General features: G+C 40.5%; 2 protein-coding genes across 6 annotated transcripts in view; one reads left to right on the forward strand and one right to left on the reverse strand.

Moving 5' to 3' along the window:
* Positions 1–3,719, forward strand: part of LOC118368345 (formin-like) — a 117,548-nt gene extending 113,829 nt beyond the window's left edge. For 4 of the 5 annotated variants that reach the window (XM_052496894.1, XM_052496895.1, XM_052496891.1 and 1 more), the window contains one exon: positions 121–173. Coding sequence is in view for 1 of the 5 variants with exons in the window: in XM_052496893.1 (XP_052352853.1) it covers positions 121–165 (45 nt within the window). In the remaining 4 variants the exon portion in view is untranslated. Of the gene's footprint in view, positions 1–120 lie in introns of all 5 variants that reach the window. The other variant, XM_052496893.1, reaches the window with a different exon arrangement.
* A 108-nt stretch (positions 3,720–3,827) lies between these two features.
* LOC118368347 (gremlin-1-like) lies at positions 3,828–6,867 on the reverse strand. The gene is made up of 2 exons (XM_035752371.2): positions 6,655–6,867; positions 3,828–6,067 (listed from the first exon to the last, which is right to left on the reverse strand). The coding sequence occupies exon 2, from the start codon at positions 6,064–6,066 to the stop codon at positions 5,515–5,517; it is 552 nt and encodes a 183-aa protein (XP_035608264.1). The 5' UTR covers position 6,067; positions 6,655–6,867; the 3' UTR covers positions 3,828–5,514.
* Between the last annotated feature and the right edge of the window lie 12,576 nt (positions 6,868–19,443).

Below are 19,443 nucleotides of genomic sequence, written 5' to 3' on the forward strand. Positions count from 1 at the left end.
ATATTTTGATGGATAACGTTGTTGCTATTACCTTAACTGGGCGCAGTCAATCATGGTGGATCATATCATATAACACAATGCTATAAAGCTCAGCTCTCCCTTTTTTCCCTCTGTCAACAGAAAGAAAGACTGCGTCAGAAAGAAGCCAGCGTGTCCTCCAGCTGAAGAGGATGATCAATGAAGAACTGAGTGGAGAGAGAGGAAGTGGAGAGAGGAGATGATCACTTCTTCCCTTCACCACCTGCCTCTTACCCAACATCATACCTCATATAGCCCTCCGTGCCCCCACACTGTGGACCTCTCTACTACGGCCCATTCTACCGTCCTTACTGACTGGACCATATCCACTACTCTCTTCCAACTCAGCCTCTTCCCCAGATGAGAGGCACCTTTTGTGGGCTTCTATCACTGTGTATCCCTATGACCACCATCCAGACCAACATGTACACCATGGGAAAGAGGAAACTGAATGCCACCCTGCAGAAGAAATGCAGGCTGCTAAGTCTATACACAGGCTCCATGGCTGACTAAACCGCTGACATGATGAGACTCACAGGGGATAAAGGTCAACCTCATTCATCCAGACTGGTGTGACCTTTGAATGGCCAGCCTGTAGAGCCTGCTCTGAGGCGTGCTGGGGTTCAGGACAATGAGCACTCCAGCTGACATATCTACAGTGATGACCCCTGACCTCTAGGACCTACATACATTCCTCAGTCTGGGTTTCAGGACAGCATCACACATCGTGAGGACATATAGTCCTATGTATTGTAGCCAGGTTATGCAACAACTACAGACGAGGCCTCATTGTTGCTGAGCTATTTTAACAAATATGGCAATCTTCACTCAGTGAAATTATTACGATTACGTAAGTCATTCAGGAGTTGTTATTCTAACAATGATTTAGAATATGAAAGCAGTATACAATACTTTAATGTAAAGAATAGCTTTTCATCTGCTGTGGCCCATCCATGTTTGAAGTGTGTCTTGTAAATGTATTTCAATTGGTGTTTGTTTTCAAATGAGCAGGGACAGAAACGTTTGACCTGATGTTGTATTGTGAAGAGAATCGGCAGTCTTTATTGGACTGAGAGTCCTGTTGAAGGCATAGCGATGTGGGTCCTGGTCAAAAGGTAGAAACAGGATGTCGTACCAGTGTTGACTTTCTCACTGTACCAGACTGACCCCTCCTGGGTGATAGCCAGAGAATGCAGCAACGCCTTGCTCTCAACCCCTGAGTCAGACGTGACACTCTGAGATGAACAAGCAACCTTGCTATACGCTATGCTGAGGAAAGCAACAGGTCATCTGATTGTGGCTGCCCTGACACATTTGTTCCCAATGAATTTTGTTTATGACATATGTATGTCACAATCCTATGCACTTTCCTGCTTGCATCAGCTGTATTTAGTAGCTACATCCTTCTGTTATTGTCAGAATGGTACTTAATCAAACGTACTGAACTTTCTAGCACCTCAACTTGAACTCCTATGCAATTCTATGGTTTCTGTGCTATGATAACATTTGTGAATTAACATGTTGTGATAAATTGCATCATCCATGTATTTTTTGGAGAGAACTATAGTATATTTATTTAACAACAAAAAATGTCTTTGATGTCTGGAAGATTTCAACTTAGTCTTGGAAAACTATAGACAGGGGTTTAGCCATTATTTATATATTAATATGAAAATTGTATGCCAAAACATAATTTCTTTTTTTCTTTGAGGTTGTATTTTTGTATATTATTTTGATTCCTGCCTTAGCTCAAGGAGGATGCATGAATGGCTCAGTAGTCAGGTGAAAGAAATGTTTAGTTTCATATGGATGTGACCTACAGTACCTTCGGAAAGTATTCAGACCCCTTGACCTTTTCATTATTTTTTTAAAGTTACAGCCTTATTCTAAAATGTATTAAATTGTTTTTCTTCTTCTTCAATGTACACACAGTACCCCATAATGACAAAGCAAAACAGTTCTTTAGACATTTTTGCCAATTTATTAAAAAACTGAAAATCACATTTACATAAGTATTCAGACCCTTTACTCAGTACTTTGTTGATGCACCTTTGGCAGCAATTACAGCCTCAAGTCTTCTTGGGTCTGACGGTACAAGCTTGGCACACTCGTATTTGGGGAGTTTCTCCCATTCTTCTCTGCAGATCCTCTCAAGCTCTGTCAGGTTGGATGGGGAGCACCAGGTTGGATGGGGAGCGCTCTGGAGCAGGTTTTCATCAAGGATTTCTCTGTACTTTGCTCTGTTGATCTTTGCCTCGATCCTGACTAGTCTCCCAGTCCCTGCAATTGAAAAACACCCCCACAGCATGCTGCTGCCACTATCATGGTTCACTGTAGGGGTGGTGCCAGGTTTCCTCCAGACGTGACGCTTGGCATTCAGGCCAAAGAGTTCAATCTTGATTTCATCAGGCCAGATAATCTTGTTTCTCATGGTCTGAGAGTCTTTAGGTGCCTTTTGGCAAACTCCAAGTGGGCTGTCATGTGCCTTTTACTGAGGAGTGGCTTCTGTCTGGCCACTCTACCATAAAGGCCTGATTGGTGGAGTGCTGCAGAGATGGTTGTTTTTCTTGAAGGTTCTCCCATCTCCACAGAGGAACTCCAGAGCTCTGTCAGAGTGACCATTGTGTTCTTGGTCACCTCCCTGACCAAGGCTCTTCTCCCCGATGGCTCAGTATGGCTGGGCGGCCAGCTCTAGGAAGAGTCTTGATGGATCCAAACTTCTTCCATTGGCTTGGTTTTTGCTTTGACATGCACTGCCAACTGTGGGACCATATATAGACATAGACAGGTGTGTGCCTTTCCAAAATATGTCCAATCAATTGAATTTACCACAGGTGTACTCCACTCAAGTTGTATAAACAGCTCAAGGATGATCAATGGAAACAGGACGCACCTGAGCTCAATTTCAAGTCTCATAGCAGAGGGTCTTCACACTAACATTTTGAAATACCTGTTTTTGCTTTGTCATTATGGGTTTAAAAAATATATATTTTAGAATAAATCTGTAACTAACCAAATGTGGAAAAGGTCAAGGGGTCTGAATACTTTCTGAAGGCACTGTATATAAGGAGCCTCATCATTTACCACAAATGGTCTTGTTTCATACCCTACATGAACTGCTATAGAGAGTATAATTTGGCCATATATATACACATATATAGATATATTGCCTTTTGTTTAATTTAAACCAAGATGATGTTTACTTTGTTTAAAAATAGAAACAATTACTCATATCAAGCCATGTGTAGGCCTATACTTTACCCCTGCCAGAACATATTAAGTGTCAAAATAGCACCTTTGTTTCATAATCATTGAATGTGCCATTATTTTTTGTATGAAGACATTTCATAATCTTAAAATTGCATTTAATGTTTACTTTAAAGTTTTTCAGAACCAAATTAGTAGGCAAAAATGTACATTTTGATAAAGGCCTATATGTTTAACATGCATATGTTGATTCATTTCGTGAGAGGCCTACTCTTATGTGCCCACATGTTTTACGTGTTTTATCGTTCAAATGAATTTGCGCGAGGTCAAAGTAATAGATTGCAAACAATTCAGTCACAGAAGTCTTAACTGGAGTCTACAGATGAGGAAGCCTGGCTCGCATGGAAACGGATGTTTAACCCTCCTTGTCTGTTGTTCCTCTACTTTCAGCACTCCCTAATAACATTCAGTAGCCAAATAAAGGTGAAAATGACCATAGCCTAATTGTTTCATTGATTTGTGCGCACAGATGTATTCATTTGCACCTATATATCTCACAATGCACATTTTCATTCTAAATTAATCATTTGAAAATGTCAGAAAGCACGATAATAATGAGAGAAAGTGCACCTAAGTTAAATCGATAGAAATGGATAGAAACACGCAACTTCTATATACATGACTTTTAGCCTATTACACTTCGCTGCATGTGCCAATGAAGGCGCAAACTTGATTATGTCAGCACTACATTCGGTACAATGAAGACCTGGCAAGGGTAAATCGAAGCAGAGCCACGCAACTGACAAAACAACTCTGAAGTCCCAAATGCGTAAGAGGCTAAAACAACTCGACAATAAATCATTGATAAAGAAAACTTTGATCGGTGTTCAATTTTTAAAGAAGGCTATTGATTGGTTGATGTATCTATTTTTAGAGAGCCATGTAGGCCTGTACCATCCGAACAAGAAACCGTAAGGGAGCCATGGTTTTACAAATGCGTAAGCCCTGTTTAGCATCAGTGTCCCCACAAAAACATGGGCCTTTGACAGATTTGGGAGCCAGGGGAGATCCTATTGTAAACGTCGATAACATCGTTTGAAGGGGTTATTGAAAAAGTTGTTGAATCTAACATGTAATCGCGTTTCTTGTGGTCTTTTCTCATAAATTATATTGGTTTTACGACGAAATATATCCAATGGTCTAAGGAACGTACAAAAGTCCCAGCAAGAGGTTGGCTCCAAGCAAGAAGAAAATAACCCATCACTAGAGAATATGTTTTTATTTGGTGTTTAGGGTTAAACCTGATACATAAAAATGCTATGCATGAAATCGGAGTCTTTGCAGTTTGGGTGTGGGTTAATTAACGATCCATTTCACATCGGTGGTGTCAACCCTGACGCTGAAATGTTCAGACATGAACAATGTAAGCAAAAAGCGAACAGGTTCAGTGACCACTGCATCAATGTCAATATCTGTTTATTTTGTGGATCAGTTGCTCTGATAGAACTATCAAACTGGTTGCATATACAATTCGTGTATGAATAACATTTGACAACTAAAGGAAAAGCTTCCATCTACAGCATTATAAACAAGTATGTAGGCCTACATCGAACATTTTCATTTCCATGTCCAACTAATACAGATATTTCGTTTTTTTTTAGATTTACAAAAGCTCTCCGTTCTCCACTATAACACTGAACATTGGAGTACAAATAAATCAGTGGAGCATTCTTGCCACATTAAATAGTCGTTACCTTTTTTCAAATTCCACATAGTGGAAACTATCTATTCGTCAACCATTAATTATATAAACGCATTTTCTGTCCTATTCCCCCCATTGAAATTGGTTTTGATAGCCTATTGCTGTCTCTGTCCAAAATAGTGTAAAAACTGTGTGAAAAGGTTTTGCAGTCCTATTTGAGGTTGGAAAAGCCGTGCGCTTGTTTACAAGTCAATCAGCAGATTGTTGTGTTCATTCCATGTCATTATACCATGCAACGATGCTCGCCACAGGCTGCTATTGCAATTAGATTAATAGGCAATTATGCGCAGAAAATGACATGGTACAGCAGTCCTTGTTTACAAAAGAATATGCCCAAGTATATCTACAGAAGCCTACAACATGCTGCACATGTCTGTCTGATCTTACGTTCCTTGCAGATTGAACATTTTCTCATATTTGGAACAGGGAAAAATGCTCCCAGACATACGGTGATTATCCTTCATGTGAACAATCCAATAATTGTTTGATGAGGAGACTAATTGGCCGCATCCCAGTCAATCACAGGGCTAGTCCAAGTCTATGGAGATGCAGCGGCACTGCTTTACGCGCTGGATGCGCTTCTTCTTGGTGGACGGCTGCTGGTCCGGACAGTTCAAAGTGAAAGTCATGGTAGTAAATCGTTTCGGCTTGCAGAACGAACAAGACTGGAAGGCTCCCTCTTCCCTGCGGACATGTCTGGGGATGTAAAAAGAATTACACTGTCCATAGCAGAACCTGTTAATGATAGTGCGGCTGATGCAGCCCTCCTCGTGGATGGTCTGTTTAAGTGGCTGTGTCTTGCACCAGTCGCGTTTCAGATAGCGGCGCTCAGTGACATGCAACGCTTCTTGGCTGGACTCCAGCACCTCCTCAGCCGGTGCAGCAGAACTCTTTTCCCGTCTTCGGGAACCAGAGCCCGCCTGCGGTGCCTGTGGTTGCTGCTCCGATTCGTTTGGGTTGTTTTTGTCAGGATGAGGGATGGCGCCTTGGGAGCCCCTGTTCCTTTTGGAGGCCACTGTATATGAGAGTAGCCCAAGGATGAAAACCATGCCACAGAGGATATACGCCGATCTGGCCATCCTTGAGGGGAAAGATAAGTGAAGGTTGAATTATCATCCATAGCCTAATCTCGGTTACTAAAATCTCGGGTAATTTGGTCAACTAGATAAGGCGTAGATATATGTACACGAGAGATTAACCATAGCCTATCATTTCAACGTTGTTGTTGAAATTGCGTCATTTACGATTTGAGAGGAATAGAAACATTAAACATTGCATATTGATTTTGTATCGTGTTTTATATTGACAATATAGTCCACATGACCTAATTCGATAGTCAAATCAGAACGATTATATATTCGAATGCAAATGAATATTTCATGGATATTGCCGTGGCGAAGTTAATGGGCGCAAGCCATTGCGTAAAACAGAATACAGAAAAACAATAACCTTTATGCATGAGAATAATCATTACATTTCACATGTTTATTTACAATAGGCTACAATAATCATTGGGACATGTAGTCTAACTACAAAATAGGTATACATACAAGCAGAGTTTACGCATAAAGACCTCCTGCGATATGATGATAAGGAATCAAATACGATAACATGCCCAAGTTTTACGCACGTACGTTCTCAGATGTTAAGCGTTAAACTTCACTAACCTGTCAAAAGCTCAAAGTAGCTGCAAATGAAATGATCTGTGGTGGGTGTTCTTTATGAAGTGTCCCGAGGCAAGAGGCAGCTAATGGTGGAGACTGTAGTATTGCAGAGGGGGCTCGCGCTGTTGGTAGTCTGGAGTCGCTAAGGATTCCATAGAAAGAGACTGAGGTTTTAATACAAATTGCAGCAGCGCCTGACTGTCTCCTTTTTAAATGTCTGTCAGCTGAGATGTGCACAACATATCCTTCCACATTATTGGCTAAGCACGATGCAAGGAAAATCAAAACTACCCGCCCCTCAACACTTCCTCGAACCCACTTTAAGAACACCATGGGGGGGAGGGGGAGTAGCACGAATTTCATGGAAACCATGCAGACTTCAGTGCTATACTGGGCACACATTTGGGAATGTTATGCATGTCATAAATATAAAGCAGGTATAGCCTATTTGGTTCAACTGCATGTTAACTGTTTTATCTCTAATTGTCTATAGGCTAGTTTAACAGAGAGGGGGAGAGGGGCGAGGGGCCAGTAATGGTTTATTTTACAGTCTGCTTTTTACATTATATAAAATGCATGCTAATGATCTTTACATAATGGTCCCGGATAATTACATTTGTGAATGCAAATTGAAACAGTGCCAAGTGACAGGACTGTATAAGAAAATGTTACCACAAATAACAATGCAGGCGGCCGAACGGAATTATAAATTACCATTTTTTGGTTCAATTTATAATTTTTATAGGCTATTTGTATGACGTTGCCTACAAATGTAAATTGTAGATTTAATAAAATCATTACGTTGAATATCATAGGCAAAGTTCCACAAAACGTAGGGCCTAAAATGTATTTGAATTATGTTTTCAATTGAATGCATTTATTTATTGAGTTATTAGTATTAATGTTTTTATTGATTGTGTTATTTAATATGAAATTACAATTTTAGTGAGCTTTTTTCGATTTGGAGAATAACAACATTTTTAAAAAGTTGTTTTTTACTTGGATGCATTACTTCACCAAAGAAACAAGTTGTTAGAAATTAGTCCTACTATTATTTACGATTGGGAAACGAATAAGCCATATTAAATTAAGAGAAAATATGTTCTGGACCAAGTCTTTATATCACCTGTCGAGACAACTTGAGCCAACTTGAGTAGGCGAATAACGATGTATTTAAATTAGACTTATGTTTAACAGAAAATAAAGTGTTCTTAGAGTTCTTAGTTAGTGCGTAATTGGTTGGAAACTGTTTGTGCAGGGATGAAATGTTGAGAAATTAGCATGACGTCTGAGAATATATTTAGGGTAACAGCCAAAAACACTTCCGTTATTTAGAAATGAAAACATAAGCCCCTCAAGACAAGTCCAATTCCATTATTGACATTTCCGCCTAGGCTCCTCTGTCTCACTTCAGTTAATTCCCATCAATTCACACTTCTTAAGTGTTTTTAAGACCGTTTTACAAACAGACGGAGTTTGTAAGCAAAAGTGATAGCCTATCACAAGTGTGTTTAGGCATCAATAGGCCTAGCATATAAATTAGCCTACATGTTTTTTTAGGACAACGAACGAACTATAAGCCTATGTTATTTCACCTTGGCAAATAAACTCATGACCTGCTATATATCTTCAAATACAAAACAAATATAAAACAAATTCATTTTTTCTGTCGGATAAACCAGTCACAGTATTCTACACCTTATGCTATGCCTACTTAGGCTTCCTCATATTCGGTAGTCAGGTGTTTTTCCTGAGGTAGCCTATCATATCATCAGCGACCTGACCGTCTGCATAGGCTCTTTTGAGTTCTGAAAATGTGGATTAGGTGACCTGGCCATGTTTGCAGTTATAACAGTACATCCCGAGTCTCTCCACGCTGTTGCTCGTCAGAGTCCTGCATTATTTGTAGGCTTACTGGGCTACTCCCCATCTGCGCAACACATGGTTGGCGGCCAATCCTCGCAGCAACACAATGTGAAGCCATAATATAAAACTGGCTTTCAAATAAAAATACATGCAGAACACGTCTACGGTTGTGCACAGGAGTGCGATGAGTGTGATATGAAGGGAATTCATTGAGATGCCAGCAATGGGATATTATATTCCTATTGCTGAATCAATTCAATTAGTTGACAGACCTCGTCAGGGTGCATTGTGTGCAGATTGAACACTCCACCGTGGCTTGATGGTATTAAACATAAATAATTAGATAGCCTACATCAGGCTTATATTACTTCAATTTTCTCAAATAAAACACGACAGTCTACAAACCTTTATGTTTAATAGGATAACTAAGGCCAGTTGTTTTGGTGGGTTAATGTATTTGACGAGTACTTTCCAGCTAGGTTGGCTGCAGATAGGTTTCCAGCTCTGTTGGCGTATCCACTAGGTTGGCTGCAGGTAGAAAATCATAGGAAATGTTATTTAAATTACAAGTTGCCTCCAATCAATCAATCTCTGGTTGTGCGTGAGTGTTTGGTGGGGGTCGTCTAATTAGTCAGAGGAGGCTATAGTAGTTAGTAGAAATAGTTATACGAATCTAAATGGCACAAAACCTATTATTTGGCAGGGAATGATATTTGTAGATTAGTGATTCTACACCTTATTTGCTCAAACTGATCCTCTCCGAAGTCAAAAAGAAAAGAAAAAGAAGGTAAATTAGGGGCAATTTAAGACTCGAAATGACACTGGGCGAGTTCCACGTTGCATCCGACAGTGCATGCCACTGCAGACTGACTAATCTACCAAGAACATAGCATCATAAACTACTCACATTCTTATAAAAAAAAGGTTCTGCATAGAACCTATAAGGGTTATAAGCTTGCTTCATAAATGGGACACCTAAAGGTTCTATATAGAACCGAAATTGATTCCATATATAACCCTACTTGGAACCAATTTTGGTTCAGTGAAGAATAACCCCTGGGTTTCTGATCAAAGAACCATACAAAGAGGTTCTATATAGAACCTTTCAGGGTGCCATATATGATGCAAGCAATATAACCCTTTTTAGTTCTATCCAGAACCTTTTTTCTAAGAGAGCATTATTATTTATAGATCAGTCATTCAGTCACAATTTACCCATGATACATAACGGATTTGATCCTCTTGGACACGGCAATTGCCACCAGCAGCACAGCATATATTAGGCGAGCTCGACTGGATCACAGATCTCTTTTGTCAAAGTGTTCTGCATTATGGGTATACGAATTGTCCGATTTGCGACTACATGTGGACTGCATGAACTTTACAAAAATCATGTGATGAAGTTGCCTTAAAGTCGCTGCAGTTGCTTCTCACCAACTGCACCATGCAGCCATCACCTTCATGTTGGGAGGCACGATATGTCAACCAATCATTAGGGTGTTTTTTTTTGACACACGGTTTTTTGGGTACCGACACTTTACCATTTATATTTTTGACAACTTTTACTCCACTACATTCATAAAGAAGATATGTACACCTTACATTTCGAATACTCAGGCAGAACAGCAATATGGTCCAATTCAAGCACGTATTAATCAATATAAAGTCATCCCTACAGCCTGATCTGGCAGATTCACTAAACACAAAAACTGCTTTGTAAAGGATGTCTGAGTGTTGGAGTATGCCCCAGTCTGTCCATTTATAAACAAATGGTGCCATCTGGTTGACTTAATATAAGACATTTGATGTATAGCATTTACTTTGAGTACTTGAGTACTTTTTACACCACTGTACAAAAGTACCATTAAAACCAATTAATCAAGTAGTATTTTCCTTGGTCACTTTTTCTTGAGACCTTTTTGACAATTTAATACTTTTTCCACCATTGACCACACATGATGTTTTCAGTGAGTGCGTGATATGGGGGTATAGGAGTTTATTTTGACATTTATACAGGAAAACTTTTATAAACAAACCATAGCAAGTATGTTGATACTGCCATGTGGATCTGAGCCTTGCTGTTGTGGATCCACTACAGTGTGTGACTTTCGGCTGTTGCAGATGCACCTCCACCGACTTCGTTAGGCTTACTGCTGGAACACACCCATCGAGATGTGCGAGATGCATGACTTCACTCTCACAGTCAAACACAGTATCTGCGCACACTGTCAGACTTACCATCAGGCAGAAGAGGCAATTGCCTCAGGCCTCACATCATCAAGGGGCCTCATGAGCTGGGCATGAGCAAAAAATAAAGCAAAAAATATTACAATTATTTCTCAGCTCGAGGTATAATAAATACATTAAAAACTGTTTTTTTTTTGCATGGGCTGCATCTCAATCCACTGCATCTGTGGAACGGTGGCAGAGCTACAACTGTGCTTGTCAGACCAGGAGACATTTCGAAGATCGGTCTTCTCAAAAAACGTCTGTTTGGCCTACAAATGAATCTGACCCCTCTAGGGAAAGATGAGGCTCTCATGATGGCGTTCTCCGTTTTGCTCTACGACCTCCACAAGCAACTCCTCTGAAGGTAAGCCAGTACTGGGTGGAAAAATGTATGGAAGTTATTAGGGCATTTCCACGTTAAAGGTATAGAGGTAATTCTATGGTAAAAATGTACTTTTGTTTTTCCTAGGTTTTCTTACATCTCTCAGATATAGGACAGACACTTCAAAAAATACTCCCCTTTGACTACAATTTTGAACGTTTTTTCATGTTGTTATTGAATGCAATTCTTTGGGCTAATAGCAGTAAGTGCAAATTCAATATTTCATCAAATCATTAAAAAATATATGTATACAAGTGCATTCAGAAAGTATTCAGACCCTTTGACTTTTTCTAAATGTTCTTACGTTAGCCTTTTTCTAAAATGGGTTAAATAAAAAAAATCCTCAATCTACAAAAAATGCCCCATAATGACGAAGTGAAAACAGTTTTTTAGAAAAGTTTGCAAATTTATAAAAACAGAAATACCTTATTTACATAAGTATTCAGACCATTTGCTATGATACTCGAAATTGAGCTCAGGCGCATCTTGTTTCCATTTATCATCCTTGAGATGTTTCTACAACTTGATTGGAGTCCACCTGTGGTAAATTCAATTGATTGGATATGATTTGGAAAGGCACACACCTGTCTATTTAAGTTCCCACAATTGACAGTGCATGTCAGAGCAAAAACCAAGCCCTGAGGTTGAAGGAATTGTCCATAGAGTTCTGAGTCAGTGTGTGAAGTTCCCCAAGAACACAGTGGTCTCCATCATTCTTAAATGGATGAAGTTTGGAACCACTGAGCCATCGGTGGAGAAGGGCCTTGGTCAGGGAGGTGTCCAAGAACACGATGGTCACTCTGACAGAGCTTCAGAGATCCTCTATGGAGATGGGAGAACCTTCCAGAAGGAAAACCATCGCTGCAGCACTCCACCAATAGAGTGGGCAGACGGAAGCCACTCCTCAGTAAAAGTCACATGACAGCCCGCTTGGAGTTTGCCAAAAGGCACCTAAAGTAATCTCACACCATGAGAATCTATATTCTCTGGTTTGATGAAACCAAGATTGAACTCTTTGGCCTGAATGCCAAGCTTCACGTCTGGAGGAAACCTGGCACCATCCCTACGGTGAAGCATGGTGGTGGTAGCATCATGCTGTGGGGATGTATTTCAGCGGCAGGGACTGGAAGGCTAGTCAGGATCGATGCAAAGATGAACAGAGCAACGTACAGAGATCCTTGATGAAAACCTGCTCTAGAGCGCTCAGGACCTCAGACTGAGGCAAAGGTTCACCTTCCAACAGGACAGCGACGCTCCCCATCCAACCTGACAGAGCTTGAGAGGATCTGCAGAGAAGAATGGGAGAAACTCCCCAAATCCAGGTGTGTCAAGCTTGTAGCGTCATACCCAAGAAGACTTGAGGCAGTATTTACTGCCAAAGGTGCTTCAACAAAGTACTGAGTAAAGGGTCTGAATACTTATGTAAATTTGATATTTCATTTTATTTGCAACGTTTAACATTTCTTTTTGTGGTATTGTGTTTAGATTGATGAGGGAAAAAACATATTTAATCTATTTTAGAATAAGGCTGTAATGTAGAAAATGTGGAAAAAGTCAAGGGGTCTGAATACTTTACGAATGCACCATATATATATTTTTTTACCTACAGGGGTCCTAAATGTCCAAATCAAATAGCTAAATTATCCTTGATATTACCATCTTAAATCAATTCCATACATTAGCTTAGTAGTAGTCATACCTCCAAAATTACGTCGCTTCATGCCTCTCTTGCAGTTCTGGAGAATTTTGTATTGCAAAAATGGTTTCAATGGTTCGCTGACTTCAAGCAGCAAGATTCTGATTGGATGTTACATTTCTAGAAACCCCCCACATGCTCGTTGCTGGAACGTGTTACGTTCGTCACTGTTTTCCGACCGGGAAGGACACATTTTGCAGAGTTATTCCATATGCTAGTTTGCAACATTGCAGAAAATGGACGAAAACCTGGAGGAGAAACTTAATTGTGTTTCATACACAAACTCGACATACATCAACATATTTTGACGGGGTTTTAAAATCGGCAATTTCCCAACCTTCCTCAACACTAGCTTGATTTTCATCCAATTGGCGACAGATTTTCATGCAAATATTCTGGAATACCAATGTTTCCACCAAATGGACTCGTTGCGGATAAAATCCGTGCGTGATGAAAGGCACACAAAATGTACCTTTTTTTTCTTAAATTTTCATGCACCGAAACTAAATTAGAATTCAATGTGTTTCCATTGCATTTTCAACTCTACCGATAGACCAGAGTCTAGCCAACTTCTTGTAGATACAATGAAGGTAGGCTGTGCGGGTTGGATAGTCTACACATGATGAGATTATTATGGATAAGAGCAAGAATATTTATATTTGTCAAACGATAGTCAAGCATCGATCACGTTACCAGATTAAGACCCTCGATATTTATTGGAAAGCAGCATCAAGCTTATCACCGTGCACTTTCACCACCCTGTGAAGTTCATCATAATTTATTTAATCCGTAGCCTAATAAACTGCGTGGTTTCCCGAGTTGTAGTGGGAGGAGAACTATATGATGGTTATTATATCAATATTTGTGCATAAAATGCGTTTCCAACATTTCCCACATAATACATTTTACAAACACAAAAAAGGTCGCACTATGTCGAACAAACAAATGATCTGTTGGCATTTATAAAATTACACCGAAACGTCCTGTTTTTTTTATATACGCTATGACTTTACTTGCATAAAAACTGTGGACGAAAATAATCTAGTATAGTCCAATAGTTAGTGAGTACTATTGGAGCTCCGCCCAAGCAAGGCATTTGATTGGTTTCAAGTGTAGCGAGGCGTCACTGATTTACACTGGGTCTCCAACACTTTCTCAATTTTTCTGCCATGAACTTCCCAAAGGTAGACCGTATTAGGGAAGTCTGGTTCTCGATGAGGCTACCTTAGTATAAACCCAGCCCTTAAGAGTCTAGGGCAGGGGCATAGCCGCGGGAAGTAGGGGTGCTGCAGTCCCCCTTGAAAAATAATAATAAAAACATATAGATATTTTTTCTCTCCCAAAAGTAGTGCAATGGGGCTTTAATAGTCCTGTATGAGCAAACCGATATAGCCGTCTGTAGAGCTGGTAATTCTCAGACCCCCCACCCTCAAACTATTTCCCGTGGCTATGTGCACTGGTATTCAACTCTTACCCTATGAGGTCCAAAGCCTGCTGGTTTTCTGTTCTACCTAATAATTAACTGCACCCACCTTATGTCCCAGGTCTAAATCAGTCCCTGATTAGTGGGAACAATGAACAAATACATGGAATTGGCTTCAAGGTCTAGAGTTGAGTTTGAGGGCTCTAGGGGGATAAAATATGCATTTCTTTAGTAAAAAGACAGGTGATGCTGATAATACTGCCATCGTCATCTGTGTGTAGCCCAGGTATCTGATGCTGTCTGGCCAAAAAGAGTATGGATGCTTTCTCCGGTGAGATACTGTAATTTCAGCCACCTGTTCGGATGCTGGAATAATTTTGGAAGAACGTGTGAAGGTAACCTACTTTCTGAAGTGATTTGTTTGACAATCAGATGAAAACATCATGACTGGTTGTGTTTATGGCACATTAAACGTGAATACATTTTTACAATTAAAAATACCTATTTACTATTAAACCCATTTTTAAAATGATCCACATGCAAATGCTACTGCTACAAGCCAACACCTTAACCGTTACGCTGAAGAGGTTCAAACCTGTCAAACCAAAACCTTAACCGTTACCCCGGTTAATGTGTTGGCTTGACAGTCGCTGGACCAGAGTTCGTCTCCCGGTCAGGCTACCCCTTGCTGAAATTGAGGTGTAGAATCACTGATCTACAAATAGTATTCCCTGCCAAATAACAGTCTTAGTGCAATTAAGATTCGTAGAGCTATGCCTTCCCTGGTTTAGGCAATCCCCCTACCAAACACTTATGCACGACCAGACGTTAATTGATTAGAGACAGCATGTGTCAATTAAAGAACATTTCCTACGTTTTTGTACATGCAGCAAACCTAGTGGATTTTTTCTGGAAATACCAGTAAACTAAAAAACTAAAACAACTGTCCCTACATGTCACGTCCTGACCTTAGTTCCTTTTTTATGTCTCTATTTTGGTTTGGTCAGGGCGTGAGTTGGGGTGGGCATTCTGTTTTGTTCTGTGTGTTGTATTTCTGTGTTTGGCCTGGTATGGTTCCCAATCAGAGGCAGCTGTCAATCGTTGTCTCTGATTGAGAACCATACTTAGGTAGCCTGTTCCCACCTGTGTTTGTGGGTAGTTGTTTCCCGACCTTACAGGACTGTTTCGTGTCACTTTTTTTTGTCATTCAGTGTTCAGTTTATTTAATTAAATTTACTATGAACACTTACCACGCTGCGTGCTGGTCCGATGATTCCTATTCTTCATCATCAGACGAAGAGGTGTCTCGACCCCGCCCTGTGCAACTGGGTACTGGACTTCCTGACGGGCCGCCCCCAGATGGTGAGGGTAGGCAACAACATCTCCACCCCGCTGATCCTCAACACTGGGGCCCCACAAGGGTGCGTTCTGAGCCCTCTCCTGTACTCCCTGTTCACCCACGACTGCGTGGCCATGCACGCCTCCAACTCAATCATCATGTTTGCGGACGACACTACAGTGGTAGGCTTGATTACCAACAACGATGAGACGGCTTACAAGGAGGAGGTGAGGGCCCTGAGAGTGTGGTGTCAGGAAAATAACCTCACACTCAACGTCAACAAAACAAAGGAGATGATTGTGGCCTTCAGGAAATGGCAGAGGGAGAACCCCCCTATCCACATCGATGGGACAGTAGTGGAAAGGGTAGTAAGTTAAGTTCCTCGGCGTACACATCACGGACAAACTGAATTGGTCCACCCACACATACAGCGTTGTGAAGAAGGCGCAGCGGCGCCTCTTCAACCTCAGGAGGCCGAAGAAATTCGGCTTGTCACCAAAAGCACTCACAAACTTCTAATGATGCACAATCGAGAGCATCCTATTGGGCTGTATCACCGCCTGGTACGGCAACTGCTCCACCCACAACCGTAAGGTTCTCCAGAGGGTAGTGACGTCTGTATAACGCATCACCGGGGGCAAACTACCTGCCCTCCAGGACACCTACACCACTCGATGTCACAGGAAGGTCATAAAGATCATCAAGGACAACAACCACCCGAGCCACTGCCTGTTCAACCCGCTATCATCCAAAGGCGAGGTCAGTACAGGTGCATCAAAGCAGGGACCGAGAGACTGAAAAACAACTTCTATCTCAAGGCCATCAGACTGTTAAACAGCCACCACTAACATTGAGTGGCTGCTGCCACATTAATAATGGAAATTGATGTAAAAATGTATCACTAGCCACTTTAAACAATGCCACTTAATATAATGTTTACATACCCTACATTACTCACCTCATATGTATATACTGTACTCTATACCATCTACTGCATCTTCCCTATGCCGTTCTGTACCATCACTCATTCATATCTTTATGTACATATTCTTTATCCCTTTACACTTGTGTATAAGGTAGTAGTTGTGGAATTGTTAGGTTAGATTACTTGTTGGTTATTACTGCATTGTAGGAACTAAAAGCACAAGCATTTCGCTACACTCGCATTAACATCTGCTAACCACGTGTATGTGACAAATACAATTTGATTTGTCATAGAGGAATATGTTTTCTATATCCTATTCCAGATTATGACCATTGTCCAGTGCTCAAGCTCTATCCACATATTCCCTCCCCTCAGTCTATACTGTTTTATATCTAAGCACCTTCATAACAACTATAGTTTGATCACATCTGTAAACTCCATTATACCAGTGCTAAAGGTGTGCACATTTGCCTGAGGTTATCAGGCACACTAACTTTCTATTAAACTGAGAGGAATTAGTGATGTCATGTTGATAGCATTTGGTTATTCAATGCAACACACCTATGGATCAAGCTAGTGATATACCTTAAAGGGCCTCTCTTGTATGTGAGAGTAGCATCAGCCTATGGCATAGACATTCTCAAAATGAGAAGACATGGCACCATCTGCTGGAGTAGTCCCAGTGGGGAACCGTAAGGGATTTATTTTTGAGAAAGTATGTTTATTTTATTACATTTAATTTAAATTTCCATTTCATCTTTACAATAAATTATCTTCTGATTTCCATTTGTGTTGAAAAGAGAAGGGTTAACACTAAAGAGGAAAAAAATATCCAATCAGGATTTCCTTTCGTGGTCTCTAGGTAGAATAATCTAGCTAACTCAACCAGCCATTGGCTAGGCCTTCAGAAGCTGGACAGAAGGCCTAAGCCAAATATTTTTTATAACTAACCCAAGAGAGAGTTTACCCTTTGCAAAAGTTAAATAAAATTGCAGTTAGTCTGTGGTCTACAAAACTTTGTCCACTCTGTTCATTTTGAAAACAACACATTTTTGTTTTGAAAACAGAACTGCATTGAGATCAAATGTTTCATTGGTTAGCAGAATATCAGCCAATTTCCATCTTTCCCCACTACCGGCCACTGGGCTTCCTCTCACCACCATATTTAGTAGTGAGTGGAAACGCCAACCGGATGCTTCACATTTATACATCCGGTGAAATATCTGTCTCATTGTTCCATCTGTGCCTCTGCCATTCAACTGTATTAGAGCATAATTTGAGTGACAGAGGAATGAAGCAATTACATTTAGACTTGAAATGGGCGGGAGTCGGGACCATTTAAGAAAAAAAAGTGAAGGCTGAGATATGTCACTACTGAGAGCGCTATAAAAAATATCAGTGGCTCAAGCAGTTTTCCCAATCTAACGCTAGTAATATTAACTAGCTTGTGTTGTAGTAGTGTGACAGTGACCAAGTTTACATGCGCACAGTATTCTGCATAGTAGCTCATATCCCGCTTAAAGGCACTGCTTGGCCAATCCAACTTCTGCATTGGCCGTGCAGCATTTATGGTGATACGGCCTCTAATACTTATTGTGCTCCGTGGAGCAGCACAGAGCTGTTGTGAAGGAAGTGAGTTTATACAAGACATCCTGACCCCACCTACCGTCAACCAATCCTGTAAATGTGGAGCTTTATGAGCTACTAAATATATATATAGCACTCTGCAATGTTACAAAATTTGAGAGGCACGCCCGCAATGCGGTACGGAACTCAATTTGGCCTCTGCATGCCTAAGGAGGCTCCGCAATTGCATCACACCTTCCACATAGAGCCACCGACCCAATTTTCCGAGCATGTCTGAATTTGCTTTACAGCTCTTATTTGGAATAAGCTGTTTACATGCAGATTTGATATCCTGCTCACAAGTATCCCTGTAACCACAAATAAACATAATATTCCTAATTTAAGGTCATTTGGGTTAAATGGAATAGTAACAAAAATATGGACACTGACTCACTCTGATTGGCCGGGCCTGGCTCCCAAGTGGGTAGGCCTGTGCCCTGCCAGGCCCACCCATGGCTGTGCCCCTGACCAGTCATGTGAAATCCATAGATTAGTGCCTAATGAATTTCTGAACTGTAACTTAGTAAAATCGTTGAAACTGTCGTGTTTATATTTTTGTTAAGTATGGATTACTAATGCATTCATTCTACCAATGTAAGACATTCTGGTGAGTACTACTAGTCTTCTGGGGCAACAAGTCATGACAGAAGAGAATCTGCATGTATCTAACTATACCTAATAAACAAATGGCCACCCAAATGTAAAAAATTCTAATATGGCCTACCAAATGTCAGACATTATAAGCAGAAACTTGTCTAAATTAGGGGTGAAAGTAGCCAGTAGGCTATACAGTCCAGTACAAAGTATCTGTAAAATAAATGTTGGAATTACAGTGGATGGAAACGCACAGGTAACCTACTTTTTGAAGTGATTTGTTTGAACATCAGATGAAAACATCCCACAACACCCATGATATGCAAAACTGAGCCTGTGCAAACAAAAACAGTAAACGGGATACAATGTTTACATGGCACAGTATCCCCTTTAAGATCAGCACATCCCAGGCATCTTATCTGGGTTTCTCATAACCTGGATACAAGCCTTTTCAGGTTATTGTAAACAGGATACGTATGGTGTTTATATGCATCTACTCAATAACAGAATACTTACGTATCCTGAATAAGAATGGGATATTGGTGTGCATGTAAATGTGATCAGTGTTAGCTAGCTTGTGTTGTAGTAGTGTGACAATGGCAAAAGCAGCTGCAGTGGATATTATCAACTTCAAAGTGGATGTTGCTAATTTGTTAGCATCACCCTTTTCAAGATAAACTTTCAAACTTAGTTTACAAATCATCACCTGGTG

This window comes from Oncorhynchus keta, chromosome 35 (genome assembly GCF_023373465.1).
Source record: "Oncorhynchus keta strain PuntledgeMale-10-30-2019 chromosome 35, Oket_V2, whole genome shotgun sequence".
Lineage (NCBI taxonomy): Eukaryota > Metazoa > Chordata > Actinopteri > Salmoniformes > Salmonidae > Oncorhynchus > Oncorhynchus keta.

What these genes read in the sequence shown, in the direction of transcription:
- LOC118368347 (XM_035752371.2), bottom strand. Translation starts at nt 6,066, where the DNA reads ATGGCCAGATCGGCGTATATCCTCTGTGGCATGGTTTTCATCCTTGGG.